General features: G+C 40.0%; 1 protein-coding gene across 1 annotated transcript in view; it reads right to left on the reverse strand.

The window, feature by feature from the left end:
• Positions 1-12,734, reverse strand: part of CTNNA3 (catenin alpha 3) — a 1,620,267-nt gene that overhangs the window by 622,007 nt on the left and 985,526 nt on the right. Inside the window, exon 9 of the mRNA XM_062214092.1 lies at positions 1,063-1,155. Coding sequence (XP_062070076.1) covers positions 1,063-1,155 — 93 coding nt within the window. The remainder of the gene's footprint in view (positions 1-1,062; positions 1,156-12,734) is intronic.

The following is a 12,734-nucleotide window of genomic DNA, read 5'->3' on the forward strand; positions in this document are numbered from 1 at the left end:
AGAGACAGAGAAAAGAAGTACCAAGTGTTACACAGTGTAGTGGGAGGGCTGCCATTCACAAAAACTTCTTATGTATTTTCTGAGCAAACAAGAGAGGAGCTCAAAGACTCCAAAAATAAATCAACAACAAAGACAGAGAATGCTAATATGCTGATTTTATCAGTACATATTGTATCCATGAACTGGAATTGCCACACGGTATCTCATAAATATGTCAAATTATTTTTAAGAAAAGTTTAACTGTTTAAAGGAATATATAAAATGCTAACTAACCTGACTTGATCTTTACATAATGAACATATAAGTTAACTTATCACACTGTATCCAATAAATATGTACAAAATAAAAAACAATAAAATCTAAAAATACAGAATCATATTTGAAAGAAAATTTTTACCATCTCAATCTAGAAAATAGCATATGATATTAACACTAAATGGGAAATACTACTACCAGATATTAAAAAATAAAACTTATCAAAAGAAACAGTTTATATTATTTCAAGTGTATAAGTGTTTGCAGAGGTTTTCTAGGTCTTTGTTGAAGATTTTGTCAGCATTTTGCTTTGCCCTTTGAAATAACAACTGGTTTATGAAAAACTACTCATATAATACTTATTTTCTCTGTTATTCACTTTGCTTATCTATAAGAGTTATCTAGATAATATCATTTGTGCTATAATATTCTAGGATTTGCAATATAGAATTTTTTCCTTAGAAGTCTTGAAAAACATGGCCACTTTTCTATTTCTCTTGACTAGAGATGAGAAGAATTGAGCAAGATAGATCAATGCATGAAACTGCTTAATTATCAGAACTCTTCTTGCCCATTTTCAGTGATTGTTCTAAAGGTTCAGACTTCTAGAAGTTGTTTGTTTCAGACCAGCATCTCACAGCACTTCCTAAAAGATCTGCAATAATTCATTAGTTAAGGGGAAAAAAGATAAGATTAAGCCTAATTCAGTCCTCTGTTTAAAGTAAATACTGTAACATATTTCCATATGTAAAAGTATGAAGAACTGAGTATCATTTTTTCTTACAGGGAGTATAACAGTTAACATACCTGTGGACACAAGGTTTCCAGGTGACCAGCTGCAATTTTGACAATTTTAATTCCATCTTCATTTGTTGACATGGAACAAGCAAGATTTGCCACCTGATTACAATCAAGAAAAGAAATTATTTTAGATTTTCAAGGTAATACAAATGCATTTGTTATCCTGAACAAGAACATGTAAACATTCATTGAAAATCTCAATGATGGCCAGCACCGTGGCTCACTTGGCCAAATCTCCTCCTGCAGCGCCGGCACCCTGGGTTCTAGTCCTGATCGGGGCGCCGGATTCTGTCCTGGTTGCCCCTCTTCCAGTCCAGCTCTCTGTTGTGGCCCAGGAGGGCAGAGGAGGATGGCCCAAGTGTTTGGGCCCTGCACCCGCATGGGAGACCAGGAGGAAGCACCTGGCTCCTAGTTTCGGATTGGCAAAGCACCAGCCATAGCGGCAATTAGGGGAGTGAACCAATGGAAGGAAGACCTCTCTCTCTCTTTCTCTCACTAACTCTGCCTGCCCCCCCACCAAAAAAAAAAAAAAAAAACTCATTGAAACGTCACTCTCACAAATGTCACTGGTATCTATTTTATGAAAGAATTCAGACAATCTATTAAAACAAATAATGATAAAGAGACATAAAAGAATTCTTTTTTTTTAAAGATGTTTTTAGTTGAAAGGCAGAGTCACAGAGAGGCAGAGGCAGAGGCAGAGAGAGGTCGTCCATCCACTGTTTCATTCCCCAGATGGCCGCAACGGCCAGAGCTGTGCTGACCCAAAACCAGGAACCAAGAGCTTCATCCAGGTCTCCCACATGGGTGCAGGGGCGCAATGGTCTGGGCCACCCTCCTCTGCTTTCCCAGGCCATAGCAGAGAGCTGGATTGGAAGTGGAGCAACTGGGTCTCTAACCTGCACCCATAAGGTATGCTGGCACTACAAGTAGTGGCTTTACCCACTACGCCCCACAGCACCTGCACCCTTATGGGATGCTGGCCCTGCAGGTGGTGACTTTATCCACTATACCCCACATCTCCAGAAAATTCTTTTTAGAACAAAAGGAAAAGACTGGGTGAGTGAATCATTAAACCCAATACAATCTCTTGGTATCTACATATAACCCATAATAAGAAATGATTATGGGATTACAGAAAGTAAGTTTATCTTCGTATTGAATGCTAAAATTTCTTGGGATCTGAAATTACTGTGGATTATCTATAATTGGTTTATTATTGTTCTGAGGTCTATTGAACATATTGAACTTACAATAAATATTCAACTTTTATTCACCAAATATACTCCAAACCTAGACAAATACAAGATAATTAAATTATTCTTGTTCTTGATTTTCCTTTTTATTTATATAAGATGAAAAAAATCATGTACTTTATATATACAGATTTAGGGCCATGGTAATACTTCGCACTCTACCCTCCCTGTTGCCCACATTCCCACCCTCCTTCCTCATTCCTTTCTTAATTTTTTCTTTTAATTTGTACAGTGATATAGTTTATTTTATAATCATAAGCTTAACCCCCCCAATAAGAATTCTACAAATAAAAAACCCTGTTCTTCATCAGTATAAACAAGGACTGTAAACAATCAAATGTCAAAATGTCAATTTTGCATATATCCATTTTTTTTGTACTATGTTACCACAGATCAGGGAAAATATATGATATTTGTTTTTTTGGAACTGGCTTCTTTCTTTTTTTATCTTTTATTTAATGAATATAAATTTCCAAAGTACAGCTTATGGATTACAATGGCTTCCCCCCACACACCCTTAACTTCCCTCCCACCCGCAACCCTCCCCTTTCCCACTCGCTCTCCCCTTCCATTCACATCAAGATTCATTTTCAATTCTCTTTATATACAGAAAATCAGTTTAGTATAAAGATTTCAACAGTTTGCCCTCACATAGCAACACAAAGTGAAAAAATACTGTTGGAGTACTAGTTATAGCATTAAATAACAGTGTACAGCACGTTAATGACAGGGATCCTACATGATATTATTTTAAAAAATTGATTAATTTTCTATGTAATTTCCAATTTAACACCAAGTTTTTTTTTTCATTTTCAATTATTTTTATATACAGGAGATCAATTCAGTATATACTAAGTAAAGATTTCATCAGTTTGCACCCACACATAGCCACAAAGTGTAAAAATACTGTTTCAGTACTAGCTATATCATTACTTCACATTGGACAACCTATTAAGGACAGATCCCACATGGGACGTAAGTACACAGTGACTCTTGATGTTGATTTAATAATTTAACACTCTTGTTTATGGCGTCAGTAATCTCCCTAGGCTCTAGTCATGAGTTGCCGAGGCTATGGAAGCCTTTAGGGTTCGCCGACTTCGATCTTATTCCGACAGGGTAATAGTCAAAGTGGAAGTTCTCACCTCCCTTTAGATAAAGGTACCTTCTACCTTGATGGCCCCGTTCTTTCCACTGGGATCTCACTTGCAGAGATCCTTCATTTAGGTCGTCGTCTTTTTTTCTTTTTTTCCAGAGTGTCTTGGCTTTCCATGCCTAAAATACTCTCATAGGCTCTTCAGCCAGATCTGAATGCCTTAAGGGCTGATTCTGAAGCCAGAGTGCTATTTAGGACATCTGTCATTCTATGAGTCTGCTGTGCCTCCCCCTTCCCATGTTGGATCCTTCTCTCCCTTTTTGATTCTATCAGTTAGTATTAGCAGACATTAGTCTTGGTTGTGTGATCCATCTGACTCTTAGGTCTATCAGTGTGATCAATTGTGAACTGAAATTGATCACTTGGACTAGTGAGATGGCATTGGTACATGCCAACTTGATGGGATTGTATTGGAATCCCTTGGCACGTTTCTAATTCCATCATTTGGGGCAAGTCCGATTGAGCATGTCCCCAATTGTACATCTCCTCCCTCTCTTGTTCTCATTCTTATATTTAACTGGGATCACTTTTCAGGAACTGGCTTATTTCAATAAACATAATGGTTTCCAGCTACAACCATCTTGCCACACAACACAGGACTTCTGTTTTATGGTTGAGTAATATTTCATAGTGTATACATACTGTTGTGGTGGATTCGTTTCTGAGAGGTGGAGCGTGGAAGGGGCAAGAGACACAGAGCCACCATACAGACCCCGGGAGTCTGGTGAAAGCAGGCCTGAGGCAAGCAGCTTACAGACTCGTTTATTTCAGTTGCTACAGCTGCTTATATATCCAAGGCAGCCAATCCGGTCAAGGGGCAATCTATGCCCTAACCAATCACAGCCTGTTGTCAGTCAGGCTCTGTTGTCATGTGGTTTCCTAAGCCATCCAATCACGGCCTGTTGTCAGTCCTACATACCACATTTTCTTTATACAGTCATCGTTTGATAGACATTTGGGTTGATTGCACATCTTAGCTATTGGGAATTGAGCTGTAATAAACATAGGGTACAGATAACTCTTTCATATGCTGATTTCATTTAATTTCAGTAAATTTCCAGGAGGGGGATGTCTGGGTAATATAGTAGATCAATTTCAGATCTCGGAGGAACCTTCAAATTGTCTTTCCATAATGGTTGTAGTAGTTTACATTCTCATCAACAGTTGATTAGGGTAGACTTTACCCCACATCCTCACCAATATTCATTGTTCTTTTTTTAAATTTCTGTATGATAGCTATTTTAACTGGGCTGAGATTAAACTTCATTGTGGTTTTTATTTGCATTTCCATTATGGCAAGTGATCCTGACCATTTTATTTTCAAATATCTTTTGGCCATTTGAATTTCACCCTTTGAAAATTTCCTGGTCACTTGGGCTGGCACCACGGCTCACTAGGCTAATCCTCCGCCTGCAGTGCCGGCACACCGGGTTCTGGTCCCAATCGGGGCACCAGATTCTGTCCCGGTTGCTCCTCTTCCAATCCAGCTCTTTGCTATGGTCCTGGAAGCAGTGGAGGATGGCCCAAGTGCTTGGGCCCTGCACCCGCATGGGAGACCAGGAGGAAGCACCTTGCTCCTGGCTTCGGATTGGCACATTGTGCCGGCTGTAGCGGCCATTTGGGGGTGAACCAATGGAAAAAGAAAGACCTTTGTCTCTGTCTCTCTCTTTCTAACTAACTCTGCTTGGCTAAATATATATATATATATATTTCCTGATCACGTCCTTTGCCCATTTCAAAACTGGACTTTTTTGTCGTTGTTGTTGCTGCGTTTCTTGAGCTGTTCTAGATTCTGGATACTAATTCCTTATCAGTTGCATAGTTTGCAAATATTTTATCCCATCCTGTCAGTTACATTTTCACTTTGTTGAATGCTTCCTTTGCAATACAATAGCTTTTTAGCTTGATATAACCCCATTTGTTTATTTTTGTTTTTATTGTCTGTGTTTATGGGGTCTTTTCCAAGAAGACTTTGCCTATGCCAATGTCTTACCAAGTTTCCCCCAACATTTTCTTCTAGTAATTTTATGGTATCAGATCATAGATTTAGCACCTAGTTCCATTTTTAAGTTGATTTCTGTATAAGGTTTAAGGTAGGGGTCATGTTTCATACTTCTACATGCAGAGATTCAGTTTTCCCAGCACCAATTATTGAAGAGACTGTCCTTTCTCCAGTAATTGATTTTTAGCACCTTTGTCCAAGATTAGTTGGTTGAAGATGTGTGGATTGATGTGGGGGGTTTCTATTCTGTTCCACTGGTATACATTTCTATGTGTGTGCCAGGAACAGACTGTTTTGATTCTAACTGCCTGGTAATATGTCTTGAAATTTGGTATCGTGATGACTCTTGCTTTGTTTTTGTTGTTTAACATTGCTAAGCTATTCGAAGTTCCCTGTGTTTCCATATGAATTTTAGCATCATTTTTTCTATCTGACAAGAACGTCATTGGTATTTTGATTAGAATCACACTGAATCTGTAAATTGCTTTAGGTAGTGTAAACATTTTGAGGATATTAATTCTTCCAATCCACAAACATGGAACATTCTGATGAGAAGTCACATGTGAATCTAAATAATAACCCATAAGTCTCCAACACTGTTTTTTAATATTCTAATTTCTTTTTTTGGGTCTGATTGTAAAATTTCCAGAGACGTATCTTCTAACTCAGATATTCTTTATTCTGCCTGAGTCTGTTGCAAAGGCTTTCCTCTGCATTTTTTTATTTGAGCTATCGAATTCCTCATTTACAATACTCATTTTGATTTCTCTTTAAAATCTCAATTTCATGGGAAAATTTTTCATTCATGTCAAGTACGGATTTCTTTAATTTATAGATTTGCTTCTGATTACTTCTAAGTAATCTTATTATTAGTTTTTTGAATTCCATTTCTGGGATTTCATCAATCTCTTCATCTTCACATTCTAGTATTAAAGTATGTTGTCTTCCTTATTCTCGTTTTTTAATTGCTGTGTTTATTTTTAGGCACTTGTGGGTATACTTGTTTTTTCCCCCTTGTGATGGCTTTTATCTTTGAATTATGGCTCTGTGGATTAGTGGTGTGTCAGCTCTTTCAGTGACTACCCAAGGGCATGTGCTACATGTGGCCAGGGAGCTCTGTTCAGTGCTCCAGGGTGAGGGGAGTGTCCAAGGTGACACCCAAGTTGTTAGTAGCTTTTTTTTTTTTTTTTTTTTTTTTTTAATCAGAGGGGAGATTTGTTCAGTTCTGTTGGTTTAGTCTCATGCTCACCTCCTCTCCTCCAAGAAGACCAATGCCTGGGTGCTAGCTCCAATGGGTACAATATTCACTTGCATTGCCCCAAGACCCACACAAAAGACCTCAGTGTGAGCATGGATCCTGCAGCAAGGAACTTCACCAGGTAATCAGGGAGCCCTGAGCGTGTGGAGCTGTGCACAATAACTTCCCAAAGACCAAGCCACACCCTATATCCTCCTAGACAGCCACAGTGTTTTCACAGTCCTAGAACACAAGGCTTCCACAGTCACAAGCACCCAGGCCTCTGTCAATTCTCTGAGCCAGACTCAGGTGTCTTCTCTTCCCTGGTTGCTAGGTGTGCAGATACAAGCTGGCACGGCTGTTACATATGTCCAAAATCATCCCCGCCCTCTCTCAGCTAGTTACAGGATGTCTGCACCAGGTGGTCAGCAAAAGAAACATCGTGCCCCCTTTTTTTTTCTAGGTTGAGAGGTACACTGTCCCCCACAGTACTCCAAGCCAGATTCATGCCAAGCTCTTCCTGCAGCTTTATCGCAAGTGGCTTGGACTACTGTAGTCTGGTCGCACCTCACTATCCAAAGCTGGTACAAAGGCTCTTGGCTTCTGGACTCTGAGTTGCAGGCGTCTATACTCTCCACATAGATCCACAGTGTCCCTGTAATTTGTATGGAGGTTCCTCTGCAGGTTTCTCCCTAACTCTTTCCTGAGATTCAATGTTTCTTTAATCTCTTTAATATATTTTATGCTATATGTATAACATTATATAGTTGTTATTGCTCAAATCCAAAATAAATTCAATTGCAGAGAAATCATATACAACTGCATGGAGTGCTAATAAACGACAAACTTTTTTTTGGATCACCACTTAAGACTACCACAAAATATTATTTAAATTGATGTATAATCTTTGCTTGTCTAGAGCACTACTTTTATTATGTCAATAGTGAAACAATTCCTTGGTTTGCATTTACATATAATGAAATAACAGCCCTATATTATTTAACTATGGAAGGTACTGTTCATTTTATTAATGTGCATGGAAATGGCTAACTTGAAAAGGTCTTTTGTTGGCTTGAAGGTCACAATATCTCAACTTTCGTATTTGACGCATAATTAGCACATTGTGAATTATTTGAAAAGGGCAATGGTTTGTTCCTCTCTCCCCACCCCTCAAACCCCACTCACTGAAACAGCAGTCTAATTGCTCTAACACATATATTAATTTTCACTGTATTGTAGAAAATATCTATCTGTAAATTTGAGGACTATTTGATGTGGAAAACAAATCATTGACTCAATTCCTTCATCACATTAGAAGAATGCTTGCTGAAGCAAAGCTTAAAACTGAAAGAAAACTGATCTATGTAGACACTCATTTACTCTTTAAAATATTCTCTTTTCCTTTTCCTTTTTAAAAATAAACATCTACTAGTCACCATGTTTATTCCAATTCAATTAAATGACATAGCATAGAAATCATCCTAAATATTGTTTATGTTTCCATTTATAGAGTTAATTTTCACAAAACTCTCATGGGAAAATATAACAGGAAACTGTTTTCTATTCCAATAAGAATCATACTATCATTCTATCTGTGTTTATTAAAACGCAGCACTTGTCTGAAATTCTTATCAGTACTATTCTAAGCCAAATAAACATTCAAGGTAAACAAGAAAATCAACTATTTTAATGCAACTGATGTTTTAGTGCTATTTTGTACAAAGCTGAATTTATAAGACAGCTATTATTTGTGACAAATCAGAAAAGTTAAGTGATAGAAATGTCTACGATTTCTAATTTGAGTGATCTGTGACCTATTTTCCAAAGTCACATTTAAAAATAATTATCCCCATGTTCTGCATCACTCTTTAGGCATTCAAAGTATGTCACCAAGCACAGTATAAACGCCACTCTGTACTGGTTGAAGAAAACAGTGTGTAAATGAAATATTTTTAAATGTTTTGAGATATCTGACAATCTGATATCCTTTGTGTATTTATGTTTGACAATTATATTAGCTTTTCAGTACTGTAATGAAATACCTTTAATTGATATAATGGTGTGATGCAAACTATCACAGAAGGAGGTTTATTTTGGCCCTTGGAGGTTCAAAGTCCAAAGAGCATGGTACAAGCTTTAGCAAGGGCCCTCCTTGGCTGCATCACATATATCTCTCCCTTTCCCTTTCTCCCTGCCTCCCTCTCCTTGTGTGTGTGTGTGTGATGGAGAGGGAGAGGGGGAGAAAGAGAGGAAGGGGGAGAGGGAGGGGGAGGGGGAGAGGGGGAGAGGAAGAAGGGAAGAGGGAGGGGAAGGGGGAGGGGGAAAAGGGGAGAGGGAGAGGGGGGAAGAGGGAGAGAGGGAGGGAGGGGAGAGGGGGGAAGAGGGAGAGAGGGAGGGGTAGGGGGAGAGGGAGAGGGGGAAAGGGAGAGAGAAAGAGGGAGGGGGAGGGGGAAAGGGGGAAAGGGACAGGGGAAGAGGGGGGAGAGGGAGGGGGGAAGAGGGACAGAGGGAGGGGGAGAAGGAGAGAGGGAGGGGGAGAGAGAAGGAAAGGGGGAGAGAGGGAGAGAGAAAGAGGAAGAGGGAGAGAGGAACAGGGAGAGAGGGAGAGGGAATTTCTCTTTCCTTATGAAGTCACTTGTATTCAATCATCCACCCTGATGACCTAATTTAGTCTAATCACTTCCCAAAAGCTCCACTTAATACCCCAGGCAGCCTGAATTTCCGCTCTCTTCATATTGTTAACATGAGACTTTGGCAATCAAACTCCTGCCTGAGTTGGGAGAACAAATATTATTTACATCATAGAAACAATGTTTCAAAAATCTTGGTAAAGCTTCCTCATTCAAGAGAGCCTTGTAAAAGTTTCTGCTTCCTTAGGGAAACTATGGCATGGAAAGGTTTTGTAGACAAACAGATCTGGGTTTGAATCTGATTCTCACAGTTAGTAAACTTCTGACCATAGGAAAGACTTTAACCTCTTCCATCTTGTTTTGTTACCTATAAATTGCGTGTGGTAATACCTATCTCACTTGGGTATTTTGAGGACTAAATGAGATAATGCCTGATAGACACAGCCACGTAGGTATTTCTTGACATTCTATCTGTCTCTGATATAAAGAGGGGGAAAATTCACTTTTTTTTTTTTTGGACGGGCAGAGTGGACAGTGAGAGAGAGACAGAAAGATCTTCCTTTTTGCCATTGGTTCACCCTCCAATGGCCGCTGCAGTTGGCGCGCTGCGGCCGGCGCACCACGTTGATCCGATGGCAGGAGCCAGGTGCTTCTCCTGGTCTCCCATGGGGTGCAGGGCCCAAGCACTTGGGCCATCCTCCACTGCACTCCCTGGCCACAGCAGAGAGCTGGCCTGGAAGAGGGGCAACCGGGACAGGATCGGTGCCCCGACCGGGACTAGAACCCGGTGTGCCGGCGCTGCAAGGTGGAGGATTAGCCTAGTAAGCCGCGGCGCCGGCCCGAAAATTCACTTTTTTAGAGCTCAAGTAGAATTAAATCCTTAGAAGCTTAAAAAAATTAACAAAAAGCCTAATGAAAAATCTATATATCCAAATGTTGTCAAGAGCCATTCCAGGACATCCAAACACAGAATCTAGGTGTAATTCAGGGGTGGTCGTTTTGGTGGGGTGAAAAGGTAGGATGGAATGGTGCACCCCCAAGCAAAATGAGTGTGTTTACCTAACCAGAAGGCCTAAGAACAGAATAGCATAAAACAAACAAAATCCTCACTGCCTTAGCCCATTTAAGAGCTCATTGGAACTTTTTAATTCATAGATTACCTCTAACCCTACTATCTCCTATCCTCCAGAGTGGGGGTATGTGTGTTTATCACACACACACACACACAGACAGAAAAAACATACTCAGACCAACCAGTAACAGGGAGACTATTAACCAGAGATACATGTGTGCTCCTAATGCTATTTTGACATAAGTTGCTACACTGAAATGACTGGCTAGACTTTTTATTGATACTGTTCTATATCCTTAGACAAGTCCCATAAAAGCAGAGTATAAATTAGCCTCAATAAATGGTATCATAGGCAAGTATATCCAGCTGCTCCACTTCCCATCCAGCTTCCCGCTAACACACCCAGGAAAGTACCATAAGATGGCCCAAGTGCTTTGGCCCCTGCCACCCACATGGTACACCCAATTAAACTCCTGGCTCCTGGCTTCAGACTGGCCCAGTCCCAGGCATTGTGGACGTCTAGGGAGTGATATTTCTCTTCTTCTTCCTCTCCACCCCCTTATCCCTCACCCTCACTCTGTAATTCTGCCTTTCAAATAAGTAAATGAATAAATAAATCTTCTTAAAAATTGTTGTAGACAGCAAAGCCTGAACAGACAATTCCTGAAATGAAGAATGCTGTTGAAAATTCTTCTCCTCTTCCTAGCTCCTGCTTCCAAATTCTGTGTACTTCTTATAATATTGCTTTCAAACTATTTCTGGACTTTGGGTCTTCCTTTTTTTGACATGTAATGCTGTACCCTTCACACCCTAACCCAATGTCTTGGGTGAGAAATTCCCTGCTCTAAAAAAACTGCTCTTTTTAGAACTCCACTACCTTGGCTAGGTTTGTCCCTTACTCTTCAACAAAGTCAGGAAGATGGCCCTACTTGACCCTTAAGAATATAACTCCTCAGTTACAGAACCAGAGACTCCTATAAAATGGATATTTGGAGAGCTGAAATTTTCTCAGTGATCCTTAAATAAATCTATAATTCATAGGTTAAATCAAGTTTTAATCATTACTTTGTGGTTTTAAAAGATTTATTTATTTATTCGAAGGCAGAGCTACAGAGAAGCAGAGGCAGAGAAAGAGAAAGAGGTCTTCCATACACTGGTTCACTCCGTAGGTGACCGCAATGCCCAGACCTATGCTGATGCAAATCCAGGAGATTCTTTGAGGTCTCCCACATGAGTGCAGGGGCCCAAGTACTTGTACTATCCTCCACTTCCTTCCTACACCACAGCAGAGAGCTGGATAGGAAGTGAAGCAGCTGGGATCCAAACCCGCACCCATATGAGATACCGGCACCACAGGCAGCGGCTTTACTGGCTAAGCCGCAGCACCAGCCCCCATTACTTTGCTCTAATCTGATAAAGATAATCTAATTTTGAAGTATGGATGCCATACTTTAATGTTTCAATATCAAGTTTTATCTAAAATCTCAAAAACACTAGGAGTCCTCAGTCATCTTAGATAACTAAATGTAATGATTAAGAATGAGCACACTATTTGGACAGTTGCTTGTCACATATCATTCAGTCTGTCACTAAGGAGTTCTCACACAGTATTTACCTGTGGTATGATTTCTCAATAACATGAAGCAAAATTTGATGTTTGGTGAGATTTTCATTGTCATTTACTCACGTAGTTAATTGTCATATCATGTGTTCTAGCTCCCAGGGTGAGAGCAGGGTCAATGTTTTATTGTCATGCATCTTCCTCTCTGACAAATGGTCATGAAACCCCAATGTAATCATTTCTATCAGCAGAGAATTTACTATTTAGCAGGCAGCCTATTCGCATTGCCAAATATCTCAAAGGTACAAAGTTACGTATTTACAAAATTCTCCTTTCTATAGAGGTAAAACCTTTCTCTCAACAACTTTCTCATAGTGGTCATAGAATCCATGATGTAAAAACATCATCAATATCAGTAATGAAGTTGGCTCCATAGAATATTTTGTATCAAGAATCCTCAACTTGTGGAATATGAGAGATGTTGAGAACAGAATTGGGGCCAGCATTGTGGTGTAGTGGATAAAGCTGCTGCCTGAAACTCTAGCTTTCCATATAGGTACGTGTTCAAGTCCTGGCTGCTCCACTTCCCATCTAGCTTCCTGTTAATATGCCTGGGAAAGCAGTGGAGGATGGCCCAAGTGCTTGGGCCTCTGCATCCATGTAGAAAAGCCAGAAGAAGCTTCTGGCTCCTGGCTTTGGCCTGGTTGCTGTGGCCATTGGGGATCGATCTCTCTCTCTCTCTCTCTCTCCCTCTACCCACCCAT

This window comes from Lepus europaeus, chromosome 17 (genome assembly GCF_033115175.1).
Source record: "Lepus europaeus isolate LE1 chromosome 17, mLepTim1.pri, whole genome shotgun sequence".
NCBI lineage: Eukaryota > Metazoa > Chordata > Mammalia > Lagomorpha > Leporidae > Lepus > Lepus europaeus.